Raw genomic sequence first — 12,708 nt, 5'->3', positions numbered from 1 at the left:
TTATATTATTGCTTTATTACGTGTACTATGCATCTGACGTTACGGATTTGTAACAAAAGGCTCGTCATTACCTTCGGAAAAAATGTACTTATTTCATACATGCTGGCAATTTTAGCGGTTGTGGGCTCGTTCGCTGTCAATTTGTACCGCGTGAGTATTATTTCTATACTCGTAGAAATATTTCGTTAAACTTTCGCCGAGGGGACCAACAATTTTCTGCTTTTCTCAATGTACCATTCTACAGTTCCGACGGATGAATGATGAAACTTTATATTCCAGCGCTAGGAATTCAAGTCCTAACTGATACGCACTTGAAACTTGGATTCCTCGAACTAAAATTTGCAGTTTTATTATTTATTCGGCGAATTGAACAATATTACGTTCGCAAAAATTGAAAATTTTTGGTCCCCCGAGTGAAAGTTCATTGCATTTCATATGCAACAACCTGATAAAAAAGCGTCGAGAAATAACGTGATGGATTTTTAATAATACCAGGTTTTTCTATCGATCACGGAGAATTACAGCCCGGTAGAGACTTTTGTTCCCATTCTAGTGACACAAATCCATCTGTTGATCATGGCGCTGAACAATTATAGCGGCCAGTCTGTGATAGACACTAGTTCCCAAATTTTTATTGAAGCGTAAGTCTGAGATTCTATTAAATAGAAATGTATCTTGTCGATCTATGAAAATCCAGGTAATACTGGATCGAATTGTTTTTTGGTTTCTACTTAACTGCGTAGAAATAATACCATACTGATTAAATGTTCTTCGTACAATTATGAGCAATTTTATGACAAGCCACCCCAGTAAAATCGCGATATTTGTCAGTGACCGCGTACGCGGTCAAAGCGTATGTGCGGAAAAAGAAGGATCTTCATCTTTGTTCGAGACAAACGTTGTCTACATCAATTGCAGGAAACTGGGACCGTGTAGAAATTTCGGTAGTGATCGTACAGTAAATTCTCTAATAGTCGTAAAATGGTCGTACACGATGAGAATACAAATTAAAAAATTTCCCCTCCACTGTAGTAATCTGATCTCGGTTCAGGTACATGAGTGTGAACCACTACTTATCCAATGACAAAACTTCTTTAGTTTTCATTATTTTTTTATGGGACTTTCACCAGCTTATTTCTGTCATTTTTCTTATTAGGATAACATCAAACACGATATAATTTCAACTATATTTAGTGGTTTAATCGACGAGGAAAGTTTCGGGCACTAGGACGGACAGCGTATGGTAAAGAAAGAGACGCAGACAGTCGCCGTCGCCGGCACAGTTCAAAGGTCCGCGTGTTCGCTGTCCTTCCTTGCACCCGAAACTTTCATCGTCGATGAAACCACTAAATACAGTTGAAAGTATATCGTATTTGGTGTTATTGTGATCAGAAAAATGCCAGAAAAAAAGACCTTTTGTACATTCGGTTATGTCGATGAGTAGTAGTTCACACCAATACGATTCGGCTGCGCGACCCGTATTTACATGCTGCCCTCTACGTTCGCTTTTCGTTTGTACTCTCGGTAGGTCGGTCCGGTAGACGCTGTCATAAAAAATAATGGCGGTATGCGATAGTCGTCCGTGCAGAACACAGTCTGTCTGACAAGAATCGTGACTTTACTGTATCTACATTAGAAACGTATGTACATATATGATGAGAAAATAACAATAAGACCGTATTCGATTGAAACAGATACAATTCAGTGTGGTACCTGATACCACCAAAGTCACAAAAAATGTTGCTGCTCGTGTTAACAAAAAGTATGACTGCAACGAAGATTAATGTCGCAGGGTTGTTCGTTCCGAGCTACGAAGGTTTCGCAACGGTAATTGAACATATTTTTCTTTGTCGTGTTTTTAATACTCTTCAGTCAGACAGCGGTAATTTTTGTTGCAGATGATGAGCTCGGCTTTCTCGTATTTTACCGTTTTGTATTCTGTGTAGCAGAGTGTTTTGCACTAACGGTTAGGCCAAGTGTAGTGGGAAGCGTAGTGGGATACTACACGATATTCGATAAAAAATCTTGAAAATACTAATTTTATGTCATGCAATGGTTACATAATAGAAGGTGTTGAAGGTAACACAATTGTTTTCCGTGTTAGTATTCACATCGTCCCCTGGTTGCCATAATGCACTATAGCTCCTGTGATTTGTTTAGAGTTTAGGTACTCCTAAAGGCTGGCACCTACGAACATACGAAACAATGATAATAATCAACCACCAGATGGCACAATGAAAGAATTCGGAGACCTGATAAATTTGACGATTGTTTCGTGGAAAAATGGAAGTAGCGAACATCAGTTGTTACTGTAATGCAGTGTTGGGCAAAATTTATTTCGAATAACGAATAAAGAATAACGAATAAATCCCAGGATTTATTCGAGAATAACGAATAACGATTTTATTCGCTGGAAATTATTCGTAGCTAACGAATAACGCTTTATTCGTTATTCGTTAGTCACGAATGAATTCCGGGACTTTTATTCGTTATTCGTTAGTCACGAATGAATTCCGGGACTTTTATTCGTTATTCGTTATTCTAAATGACGGCAGCGAATAAGAATAAAGGCCGGAGAATATGCGCAGCGCGCAGCCGGCGCGGCGCCGGCGACAATCGACAATCGACACCCGACACCTCGAGGCTGAGGGCAGGGATCCTAACCGTAACCGTAACCGTAACAAATAAAAAATAATAAACAAAATATGAGGATTTATTCGTGAATGTAATAATGATTTCATTCGGTGTAAACAATTATTCAGTAGTAAATTATTCCAAATAACGCTTGACACCTAAATAGTAGTGGTTAGTGATTAGGTTAGTAGTGGTGACAGACCCTAGGTCCGGGACTGGGACCTTCGTTATCTTTACACATACTTTGTTGCCACGATACACATACACGTCGCTGGTGCCGACTGCCGAACCGAGCGCCGCGTGCGATGTCGGTGACGCGATGTCATTCGACACCATTATTCGCTGAGCTATGCTATTCGAATAAATTTTTATTCGCTGGCTTATTCGAATGAATCTTTATTCGCTGGGTTGTTCGAATAAATTTTTATTCGCTGGGTTTTTACGAATAAATTTTTATTCGCTGGGTTATTCGAATAAAAATTTAGTCGAATAAAAATTTATTCGAATAACCCAGCGAATAAAAATTTATTCGTAATTTTTATTCGCTGGTTATTCGAATGAAATTTCATTCGAATAACGCCCAACTCTGCTGTAATGTATTTGGTACACGTAGAATAACCACACCGTAATGTAAATTTAGGTAATAAATGTATATTGTAATAATGACTGTACCAAGCGTAAGAATTAAACATGGAATCGCGTAGTGCGTGTAATGTGCGATCGCCAGAACAATACTGCCTCGCTTACCTGAGACGACACGCATGCCGCTGTGGCTGGTAATCGCACGATCTACTTTAGCTGCTACATCTAACACCGTGTAGGTACACCACAGTTACGAGCATGTATTAATATAATAGTTAAATGGCAGCTATCTCGTCCGTTTCATTTAGATCTCAAGGCGCAATTTTTATCCTGATTTATAATATAATCCTCAATTCTTTAGAAATTTCATCGAAATTAATTAGTCGATTTTTAAACACTAAGAGGAATTCTTATGATAACTTTTATAGTAAATTAATTAACTTCCCGATTCATAGGGAAGTTACTGTAATGACCCCGAAAATCGAAAATCGAGTTTTTAGCAAATCTTCACGATCTTCTCACGTTTCATGGTCATTGGAGTCATTTTAGACTATTTTTAGCAAAATGTTTGTATGTGTGTGTGTGCGTATGTATGTTTGTATGGTATCAAATTTTCCGTTAACGTTTTCTGAAAAAGTAACAACGCGATCAGAATGCTGAATGATGTAATTGATGTGCCCCGCTGTAAGTTAGAGCTGATTAGATTTTGGTCCATTTTGGTCAAGTAGTTTTTTAGTTTTTACCACGTTTTTATTTTAGTTGTTTTTCGAAAGGAGTTGATTCAACAATGCAATTTATACGAGAGGACGGAAATTTTCCAACGAAGATACAAACGTAATTACATAAAAAATCTTTTAAAAAATTTTTTTTTATTTATGCAACTAATGCTAATGTTACCGCTTACAATAATCGAAAATTATCCCAATGCAAGAGTGAGTTAAACATCTCTATACTCCCGAGAATACATTTTCAAAGAATATCGAAGAAAGTACAAAAAAAAATTTATATTACAATCTTTGAAATAACAATCAGTTCAAAACGAATTATTAACTGAGATTAAATTGAAAATTAATATAAAATATATGATAATTATTAATATCATTGATGTTGAAACGGATTGGTTAATGGAGCATGCGGAATATTAAAATTTATTATTATACTTTTCAAGAAAATACTAAAATTCCGTCTATATTGTGGTTAGATTTTCATTTGGTCAGAGTAGGAGTGAAAGTTAGAATTAGTTATCGTAATTATATTGTAACAGACCTACATAACGTAGGCCTGCTATGAACAAACCCCTGTCACACCTCCACCGGTTATACACGACGACGCAAATCTAGTAACGTACCACCGGCCTCCTGTCAAAACAACAACACCGCCTGTACCGCACGTACCCCGCACCCAGGCCCGTATTCCAACGGGAATCCAAATCAAATTTCCAAAATACTGTTCAGGAGAAGGTATACGTCACCATAAAAATACCGCACCGCACCACCATCCCTTACCACCAAACCATCCCTATAAAAGCCGTCGCGAACAAACTAGAATCACCTGAGTCTACCAGTAGCCATCCGGGAATCACCTCGTGCGATATTCCAGTGCTCTGAGTATACTACCTGTAACCGTTGTCCACGTCTCCGCCGTTATCGGCATCCTGGTTCCACTGGTACGAGCCGTGCTCTACCTCGAAACAACCGGTGCGTCACCGGTCTCTTTCGCTAGGCGCGTCGCCTCCGAGAAGTCGACGAATACGAAGTGGTGTGTCACTCCTTCGGCTTCGTCGAAGAAACCCTGTCGTACTGTCCGTCCGCTGGTGCGAGCCGTGCTCCACCTCGAACCTAGCCGGTGAGTCGCCGGTAAATTCTGTGGGACGCGTCGTCCACGAAATCGGCTGAACTAGAAGTGGTGCGTCACCCTTCGACGTCGCCTAAGAACCGCCTAGAAAGTCACCCTCGTGAGGCGAGTCGCCCACGAGGCCAGTCGAGCAAGACAAGGTGCGTCACCTTGACCGAACTCCCTGAACGACTGTCCGGAGGTACTTCGATGACCCGTGCGTCACGGACATCGAAGGACCACGAAAACCCTGCCTAGGTAGGGAGACCACGACGACAGCATTACCATCGCGCACTGTATCCTGAGGCACCGTATCTTACGCGTCTGAAAGGCAGCGAGCATAATTTATTTGCCCGCAACCGACTCGTCAGTTATTTCACCCGTACCGATTCCGTTCTTCGCGCCGTTTATTCATTTCGTCGTTTAGGACCCTGGATCGGCGAGCCGTTCAGCACCAAGGAGCACGGACGCGAGGAAACCGAACGACGACGAAACACACCTGTTACAATATGAAAAATGCAAATATTGATCAAAATTTGACACCAATAATAAAAATATCGAATCAAGTAAATATGTCGAGTGAGGAAAAATATCAAATCACACGTAGTCAATTTCCAGTGGTTCCTGCTGAAGCAATTACGATTCATAAAAGTCAGGGACAAACATACGAGAAAGTATGTTTGAATTTTAAAACATCAGAAAAATGAACTTTACAAATGTTGTATGTAGCACTGAGCAGAGTTTCAAAATTGAGCGGTTTATATATTATGGGATAATTTAAATTAACAGTATCGAAGAAAACCAAGATCAATACTGCAAACCCGGATAATGATGAGTTGTATCGTTTGCGAAAAACTAATTAAGACAATTTATTTTGCAACATTAGTATGCTATAACAAGGAACCAAGCGAGCAACGAGCCTACGATGTTGGTTTAATGCGACGCCATATAGCAAACATTTTGGTAAGTAGAAAACTATTGAATTTCCCTGAAAACGAATAATCTTCTTAAAACGTACACTTAATAATGCTAATAATATACTATAACTAACTAATCGGGAAGTTCTTTGTGTGACTCTTGGAGAGTCACACACCAAATGACATCCGTACCACTAACCCTCTCGCGAGCTCGCAAAGCGAGCGAGCTACGACAACCCTACTCGCGAAGCGAGCGAGCAACAACACCCCTCTAGTTCAAAATTTGAATCGAGGAGGATCTCAAGATTGAATTCATTTTTAAATATCAAGAGGAACTCTCTGATCATTGTGATCTCTAGAACCTCGACAGGAAGAGGCGGTGTTATCTGATTGTTACGCGAAGAGAAAAGATGAAAAGTATCAATTAGAATTAATTACCCTCGATTTGTATGAACGATCCAGTTGTGGCGGACACGCGTCGATCCTTCGTAATAATCTTAACCCTTAGCACTCGAGTAGTGACTCTCAGGCGCCACTAAAAATTGATTTGAATTTGAAGAGATATTTTTTCACAAATTGCCATAGTGGTTTGTAGTGACGACTGCGAGCCGCTTACCGAGCAGAATCGCCGGTCCTTGTCGCCCTCCACCCCTACCTAATCCTAACCAATTCAGTAAGTAAACTTAGCTCCTACGATGCAAAGTGGGCCACTGGAGTGGGAACACGTAGTGAAGTAGGTAAGCGCTGGCGCGCGGAGTGGGAATCGCTGGTCGCGATGAGGGACTACCGAGCGTCGCGCGGGGAGGTGTAATGGTTTTTTTAATAGTTTATATCTCCTAAACGCATAGTTTTTTTTTAATTTGTTTTTTAATATTGCATTGTCACCCAGTTCTGAGCTATGTTTAAAGTTTCAAGTCTCTAGCTTATCGGGAAACGGTTTAAAATTCGATTACAAGATTCGACGCATACAACAACGACAACTCGGCAAGCTAATATTAGGTTGCGGAAAAAGAAATCCATTATTTTTACGTTATCTCAAGCGGAGAAATGGTGGATTTCTTTTTCCCCAAACTAATATAACCGCGGTAATAAAAAAATACGAATGACCATGAAATGTGGTTACCATATGACCTTGAGAAAAGATTCGTTCCACTGTTTGCACGTGTCCCATGAGATCCGTTATTACTTGTGAAAAGACGATTCCACCAATCCGTGTCGATATCTTGTGCATACATTGTTTTGCGTCCTTCTGAATCGATGATTTCGTATCTCGAGTCTCTGCTGTATCGAACAGCACCCGTATCTAAATGAATAAAAGGGAATCATTATGCGAGCGGAAATTTCCAATATCCTGTCGCTTAAGACATTTCGCAGGGTCTTCTGAAATAGTCTATCGATAGAGCGACGTCTCGCTCTTGTACTCCTGGAAAATAAATCTATTTACAATGACCTATTATTTACAGTGGCTTGCAGTAAGGTTCGCACGTTCTTTAAAAGAGAATACTCTTCTCGAAGGCTGCTATTCGCAACTTTTCTGATCTGTTTTCAGAATTATGAAGATAGGTTTCACAAATTTGTGTCGACCAAACATTTAGAAAGTTTAACCAACTAGCAGCACCATTTGGACAGCTGCTTGGAGTCTTGCGACGCTTTAAGCATAACCTCGAAATGAATATTAATGTATTATGCGAGGAACGCCTATGCAATATAAAATATGGGAGACTGAATTAATACACAGGGGAATGCAAACTAATCAGTTTTTTCCAATGATTCTTTCGCGTGATCGATCAAAGTAACATCAGCTCGACTTAATTTTATTAATTCAATCCAGAGGAGGAGCAACGACGGGGGCCTGTAAAAAACAGTTGCGTTTGAGGAAGAAGAGGCTGAGGGCCCCAGATGTTCCATACTGTTAACACTAAACCTACCGAGCCATAAAAGTGACTGGTACACATGTTTCCTTATAAAAATGACAAGATTGATTTTATTTAGACTTTGTGCAGCTCCTATTGTAATATGTGCTCCACGAAAGATATCTATGCAATCATTTCTTCAACAGAGTGCCACAGAAATGCGACAATTAGTGTAAGTCGTTGGCTGTGTATAGAAATCTCATAATATGTTTATTCGGAGTTACTGCTCGTTATTTACTTTTAATACAACCCCTGTTATGGTTTGCGACGCTGTCGATCAATTTAATACAAAAATTTGAAAAGAGCAGAGCATATTAATTAGAAGGTATTGATTCAGAAGGTAAATAGGGGAGAGTATATGAACGAATACGTATTGTGAATATATGCAACTATGTATATAACACACGCGATTAATAAATAAATGAGTTCGTACCGTAAATAGTAATGATTATACACCACCATGTATGTGCATTGTACAATCGTGGGAAAGAAGATGCGTTACGAATTTGTAAGGCACAGGTTGATTATCGCATGAAATTAATAACAAGTTCGTAAATCTCAAGTTAGTGAACGGCCAGTCGACAGTATCGACTGTTTAGGTAGGGCGACCCGACTAGTGCGATGTCTAATTCCGACTGAAGAAGAGAGTTGAATCGCGAGTGAAAGGAAGGTAGAAATTACACTTGGCAGACACTCTAATTACCGGAAGCTGCCTGAATAAGATATGGGAGCGTGCTGCGAGTTGCAAGGTGACAGAAATTGTACATGTATCAATCGCACACCTACCCTCGGCAACGATGGAGGCGTTTCGAAAGAACTACAGTGTCTACTATTCTGTTCTGTGCTTCACAGGGCTCTGGCCCTACGATCAATCCACCCTGTCTAAGATTAAAAGAACCGTTCTTCCCCTGATTACCATCTGCTGCATAGCGGTTCAGGTGACCAACATTTCATTTACTGTACATAACTCTACCTCGTTAGTTCTTCCGGTCAACAGACTAATTTCACTTTAAATCATATTGTTACGACATTCGGAAATATTCGGGGAAACTGTGATTTTGCCAGAAGCTCTCGTTAGTCGTTGTTTATTTATAGACTGCGGATCTTTGTGCAAAATAAAAAATGTTCGCATTGATTGGAGGACACAGGAGCCAAATATAAATTGTATTCTTTTTTTAATCATCCTATTAAGCTGAAAATAATACATTGATGTCCTTAAATATTTTTAATATAGCCACTGCTTTAAATTGTAATTGTCCATTTTTGTCATAAATGCATAAAATCCGCAGTCTATTTATTTATAATCGCTTTTATCCTCGTGGACAATTTATGTGGGAACATTTTTATAATTTTTTTTTCAAAATATAATGTAACGACACTTGCACTCGCTCAAATAATTCGAATATTTGAATAATTTATATCGTAACTGTGATCTAACTTTCAAGAAGAGATGTGAAAACGTTTTCCAGGTGTACTCTATAAAGTATGTAGAAATAACGTTGCACAATTTGCTCACGATGTTATCGTATACCGGTCCGATGCTGTTGTTCTTTTTACGATACGTTGGTTTTACCGTGAATTTTCCAGTAGTAAGTACCAAAACACGTGGCTATTAAATGATCAATTAAGAGAAATGACTCGTGTAACAGCTGAACAGATCAAATGTCATTATCGCTGCTATTGAATTGATTATAGAATCTTTTCTGTGCATACAATTAAAATATCTTCAATGCCTCTTACTTGAGTTGCTTCTTTCTAATATTTTATAGTTCACAAAAAGTAATACGATCTCAGTTATTTCTTCGTGTGGCTGCAGATGAAGATTATCTTCGAAAACATGCAGCATGATTGCGACGTGCTGGTGAATCCGGATGAGGTGAAAATTTTCTTCAAATATATCGACAAGTCAAGACTCATAGTTTACATGTTTCTTGGTAAGAATTGTGAATATTGATTAAAAATAATCTCGTCGTTAGATGTTCTTTGCTCCAGTTTCTTAGAATCGGTACAGACAATTCTTATTCTGTGTGAAGATCCACAGAAAATCGTCGAACGACAAATGGAAAATTCGCTTAACGATTGTATTGAATTTCTGTAGGTATATCGTTCGTTACAATATTAGCCGTGCTAGTGCTGATACTGATTCCCACATTACTGCATTTGAAATATCAACTGCGCTTCATCCAGTTGTTTGGGTTCTTTTACACAGAGTATAATACCACCACTGACTTAATTTGTATATATTTCTACCTAACTCTCGTGCTTGGTGTATTGTCAGTGTCATGTACGGAAGCGTCGCTCGCTGTCATCTCGTTCTACCTGTCTGGACTCTTCGAAATCGTTGGGTACGTTCAAAACAACATGCATCAGTTGTTCAAATACATTCGTGAATTTAATCTGATCAATATATCAGATGATTGCATAAGTTCTTGCCTGATTTGAAAATAAAATTCAATGGTTAAATTTGAAATAATACAGCTTCATTGTAGAAATTCTACAATTTGAAAAGAATGGTGACTATATAATTTTTTTTACACTCCGCCGTGCAGTACGGTTTGCGATATCTATGAAAATCGGGCACAAACTTATGCAATCATCTAATATTTTTCTTCGTCCAGTTATCGAATACGAAGTACAGTTGACACGGCAGCAAGGTTGGCGTCAACGGACCCTATCGACATCGGCCCTGCTGTGGACATGCACAACAGAGCTCACGAGTCGGTACCTTTATGCACACGTGACTGTAACCATTTATTCGTATATTATATTATTGCTTTATTACGTGTACTATGTATCTGGCGTTATGGATATGTAACAAAAGGCTCGCCATTGTCTTCGAAAAAAATGTACTTTTTTCATACATGCTGGCAATCTTAGCGGTTGTGGGCTCGTTCGCTGTTAATTTGTACCGCGTGAGTATTATTTCTATACTCATAGAAATATTTCGTTAAACTTTCGCCGAGGAGACCAACAATTTTCTGCTTTTCTCAATGTACTATTATACAGTTCGACGGATGAATGATGAAACTTTATACTCCAGCGCTAGGAATTCAAGTCCTAACCGATAGGCACTCGAAACTGGGGTCCCTCGAACTAGAATTTGATGTTTTATTATTTATTTGTCGAATTGTACAATATTACGTTCGGAAAAGTTGAAAATTTTTGTTTCCCCGTGTGAAACCTCATTGCATTTCGTATGCAACAACCTGATGAAAAACCGTCGAGAAATAACGAGATGGATTTTTAATAATACCAGGTTTTTCTATCGATCATGGAGAATTACAACCCGATGGAGACTTTTGTTCCCATTCTAGTGACAGTAGTCCATCTGTTGATCATGGCGCTGAACAATTATAGCGGCCAGTCTGTGATAGACACTAGTTCCCAAATTTTTATTGAATCGTAAGTCTGAGATTCTATTAAATAGAAATGTATCTTGTAAATAAGTCATACGAAAGTGATTAAATTTTCTTCGTACACTTATGAGTAATTCTATGACAAGCCACTGCAGTAAAGTCGCGATACTCGTCAGCGACCGCATACGCCGTCAAAGCGTATGTGCGGAAAAGAAGAATCTTCATCTTCGTTCGAGACAAACGTTGTCTACATCAATTGCAGGAAACTGGGACCGTGTAGAAATTTCGGTAGTGATCATACAATAAATCCCCTATAGTCGCAAAAAGGTCGTACACGATGAATACAAATAAAAAAAGGTATCCCCTCCACCGTAGTAATCTGATCTCGGTTTGGGTATATGGGTGTGAACCGCTACTAATCCAATGACAAAACTTCTTTAGTTTTCATTATTTTTTTATGGGACTTTCACCAGCTTATTTCTGGCATTTTTCTTATTAGGATAACATCAAACACGATATAATTTCAACTATATTTAGTGGTTTAATCGACGATGAAAGTTTCGGGCTCTAGGAAGGACAGCGTATAGGAAAGAAAGTGACGCGGACAGTCGCCGTCGCCGACACAGTTCAAAGGCCCGCGCGTTCACTGTCCTCCCTTGCGCCCGAAACATTCATCGTCGAATGAAACCACTAAATACAGTTGTAATTATACCGTATTTGGTGTTATTTTAATCAGAAAAATTCCAGAAATAAGGTGCTGAAAGTCACACAAAAAAATAGTGAAAAAGAAAGACGTTTTGTACATTCGATTACGTCGATGAGTAGTGGTTCACATCGATACGATTCGGCCGCGCGACTCTTATTTACATGCTGTCCTCTACGTTCGCTTTTCGTTTGTACTCTCGGTAGGTCGGCCTCGTAGACGCAGTCATAAAAAATAATGTCGGTATGCGATAGTGGTCCGTGCAGAACACAGGCTGTCTGACAAGAATCGTGACTTTACTGTATTTACATTAGAAACGTATGTACATATATGATAAGAAAATAACAATAAGACCGTATTCGATTGAAACAGATACAATTCAGTGTGGTACCTGATACCACCGAAGTCACAAAAAATGTTGCTTATCGTGTTATCAAAAAGTTTGAAGGTAATAAAGATGAATGTCGCTGGGTTGTTCGTTCCGAGCTACGAAGGTTTCGCAACGGTAATTGAACATATTTTTCTTTGTCGTGTTTTTAATACACTTCAGTCAGACAGCGGTAACTTTTGTTGCAGATGATGAGCTCGTCTTTTTCGTATTTTACCGTTCTGTATTCTGTGTAACAGAGTGTTTTTCACTAACGGTTAGGCCAAATGTAGTGGGAGCGTAGTGGGATACTACACGATATTCGATAAAAAAATCTTGAAAATACTAATTTTATGTCATGAAATGGTTACGTAATAGAAGGTGTTGAAGGTAACAATTGTTT

At 39.0% G+C, this 12,708-nt stretch overlaps 2 protein-coding genes across 3 annotated transcripts in view; both read left to right on the top strand.

Moving 5' to 3' along the window:
* Positions 1-3,095, top strand: part of LOC143212914 (uncharacterized) — a 32,973-nt gene extending 29,878 nt beyond the window's left edge. Inside the window, exons 16-18 of the mRNA XM_076432228.1 lie at positions 1-150; positions 496-641; positions 1,695-3,095. Coding sequence (XP_076288343.1) covers positions 1-150; positions 496-641; positions 1,695-1,902 — 504 coding nt within the window. The 3' untranslated portion in view covers positions 1,903-3,095. The remainder of the gene's footprint in view (positions 151-495; positions 642-1,694) is intronic.
* Positions 1-12,708, top strand: part of Alpha-man-ia (alpha-Mannosidase class I a) — a 679,808-nt gene that overhangs the window by 573,306 nt on the left and 93,794 nt on the right. The window lies entirely within an intron of this gene.

Source organism: Lasioglossum baleicum, chromosome 10 (genome assembly GCF_051020765.1).
Source record: "Lasioglossum baleicum chromosome 10, iyLasBale1, whole genome shotgun sequence".
Taxonomy (NCBI): Eukaryota; Metazoa; Arthropoda; class Insecta; order Hymenoptera; family Halictidae; genus Lasioglossum; species Lasioglossum baleicum.
Note: the sequence above shows the minus strand (reverse complement) of the source record. Positions and strands in the feature narration are given on the sequence as shown.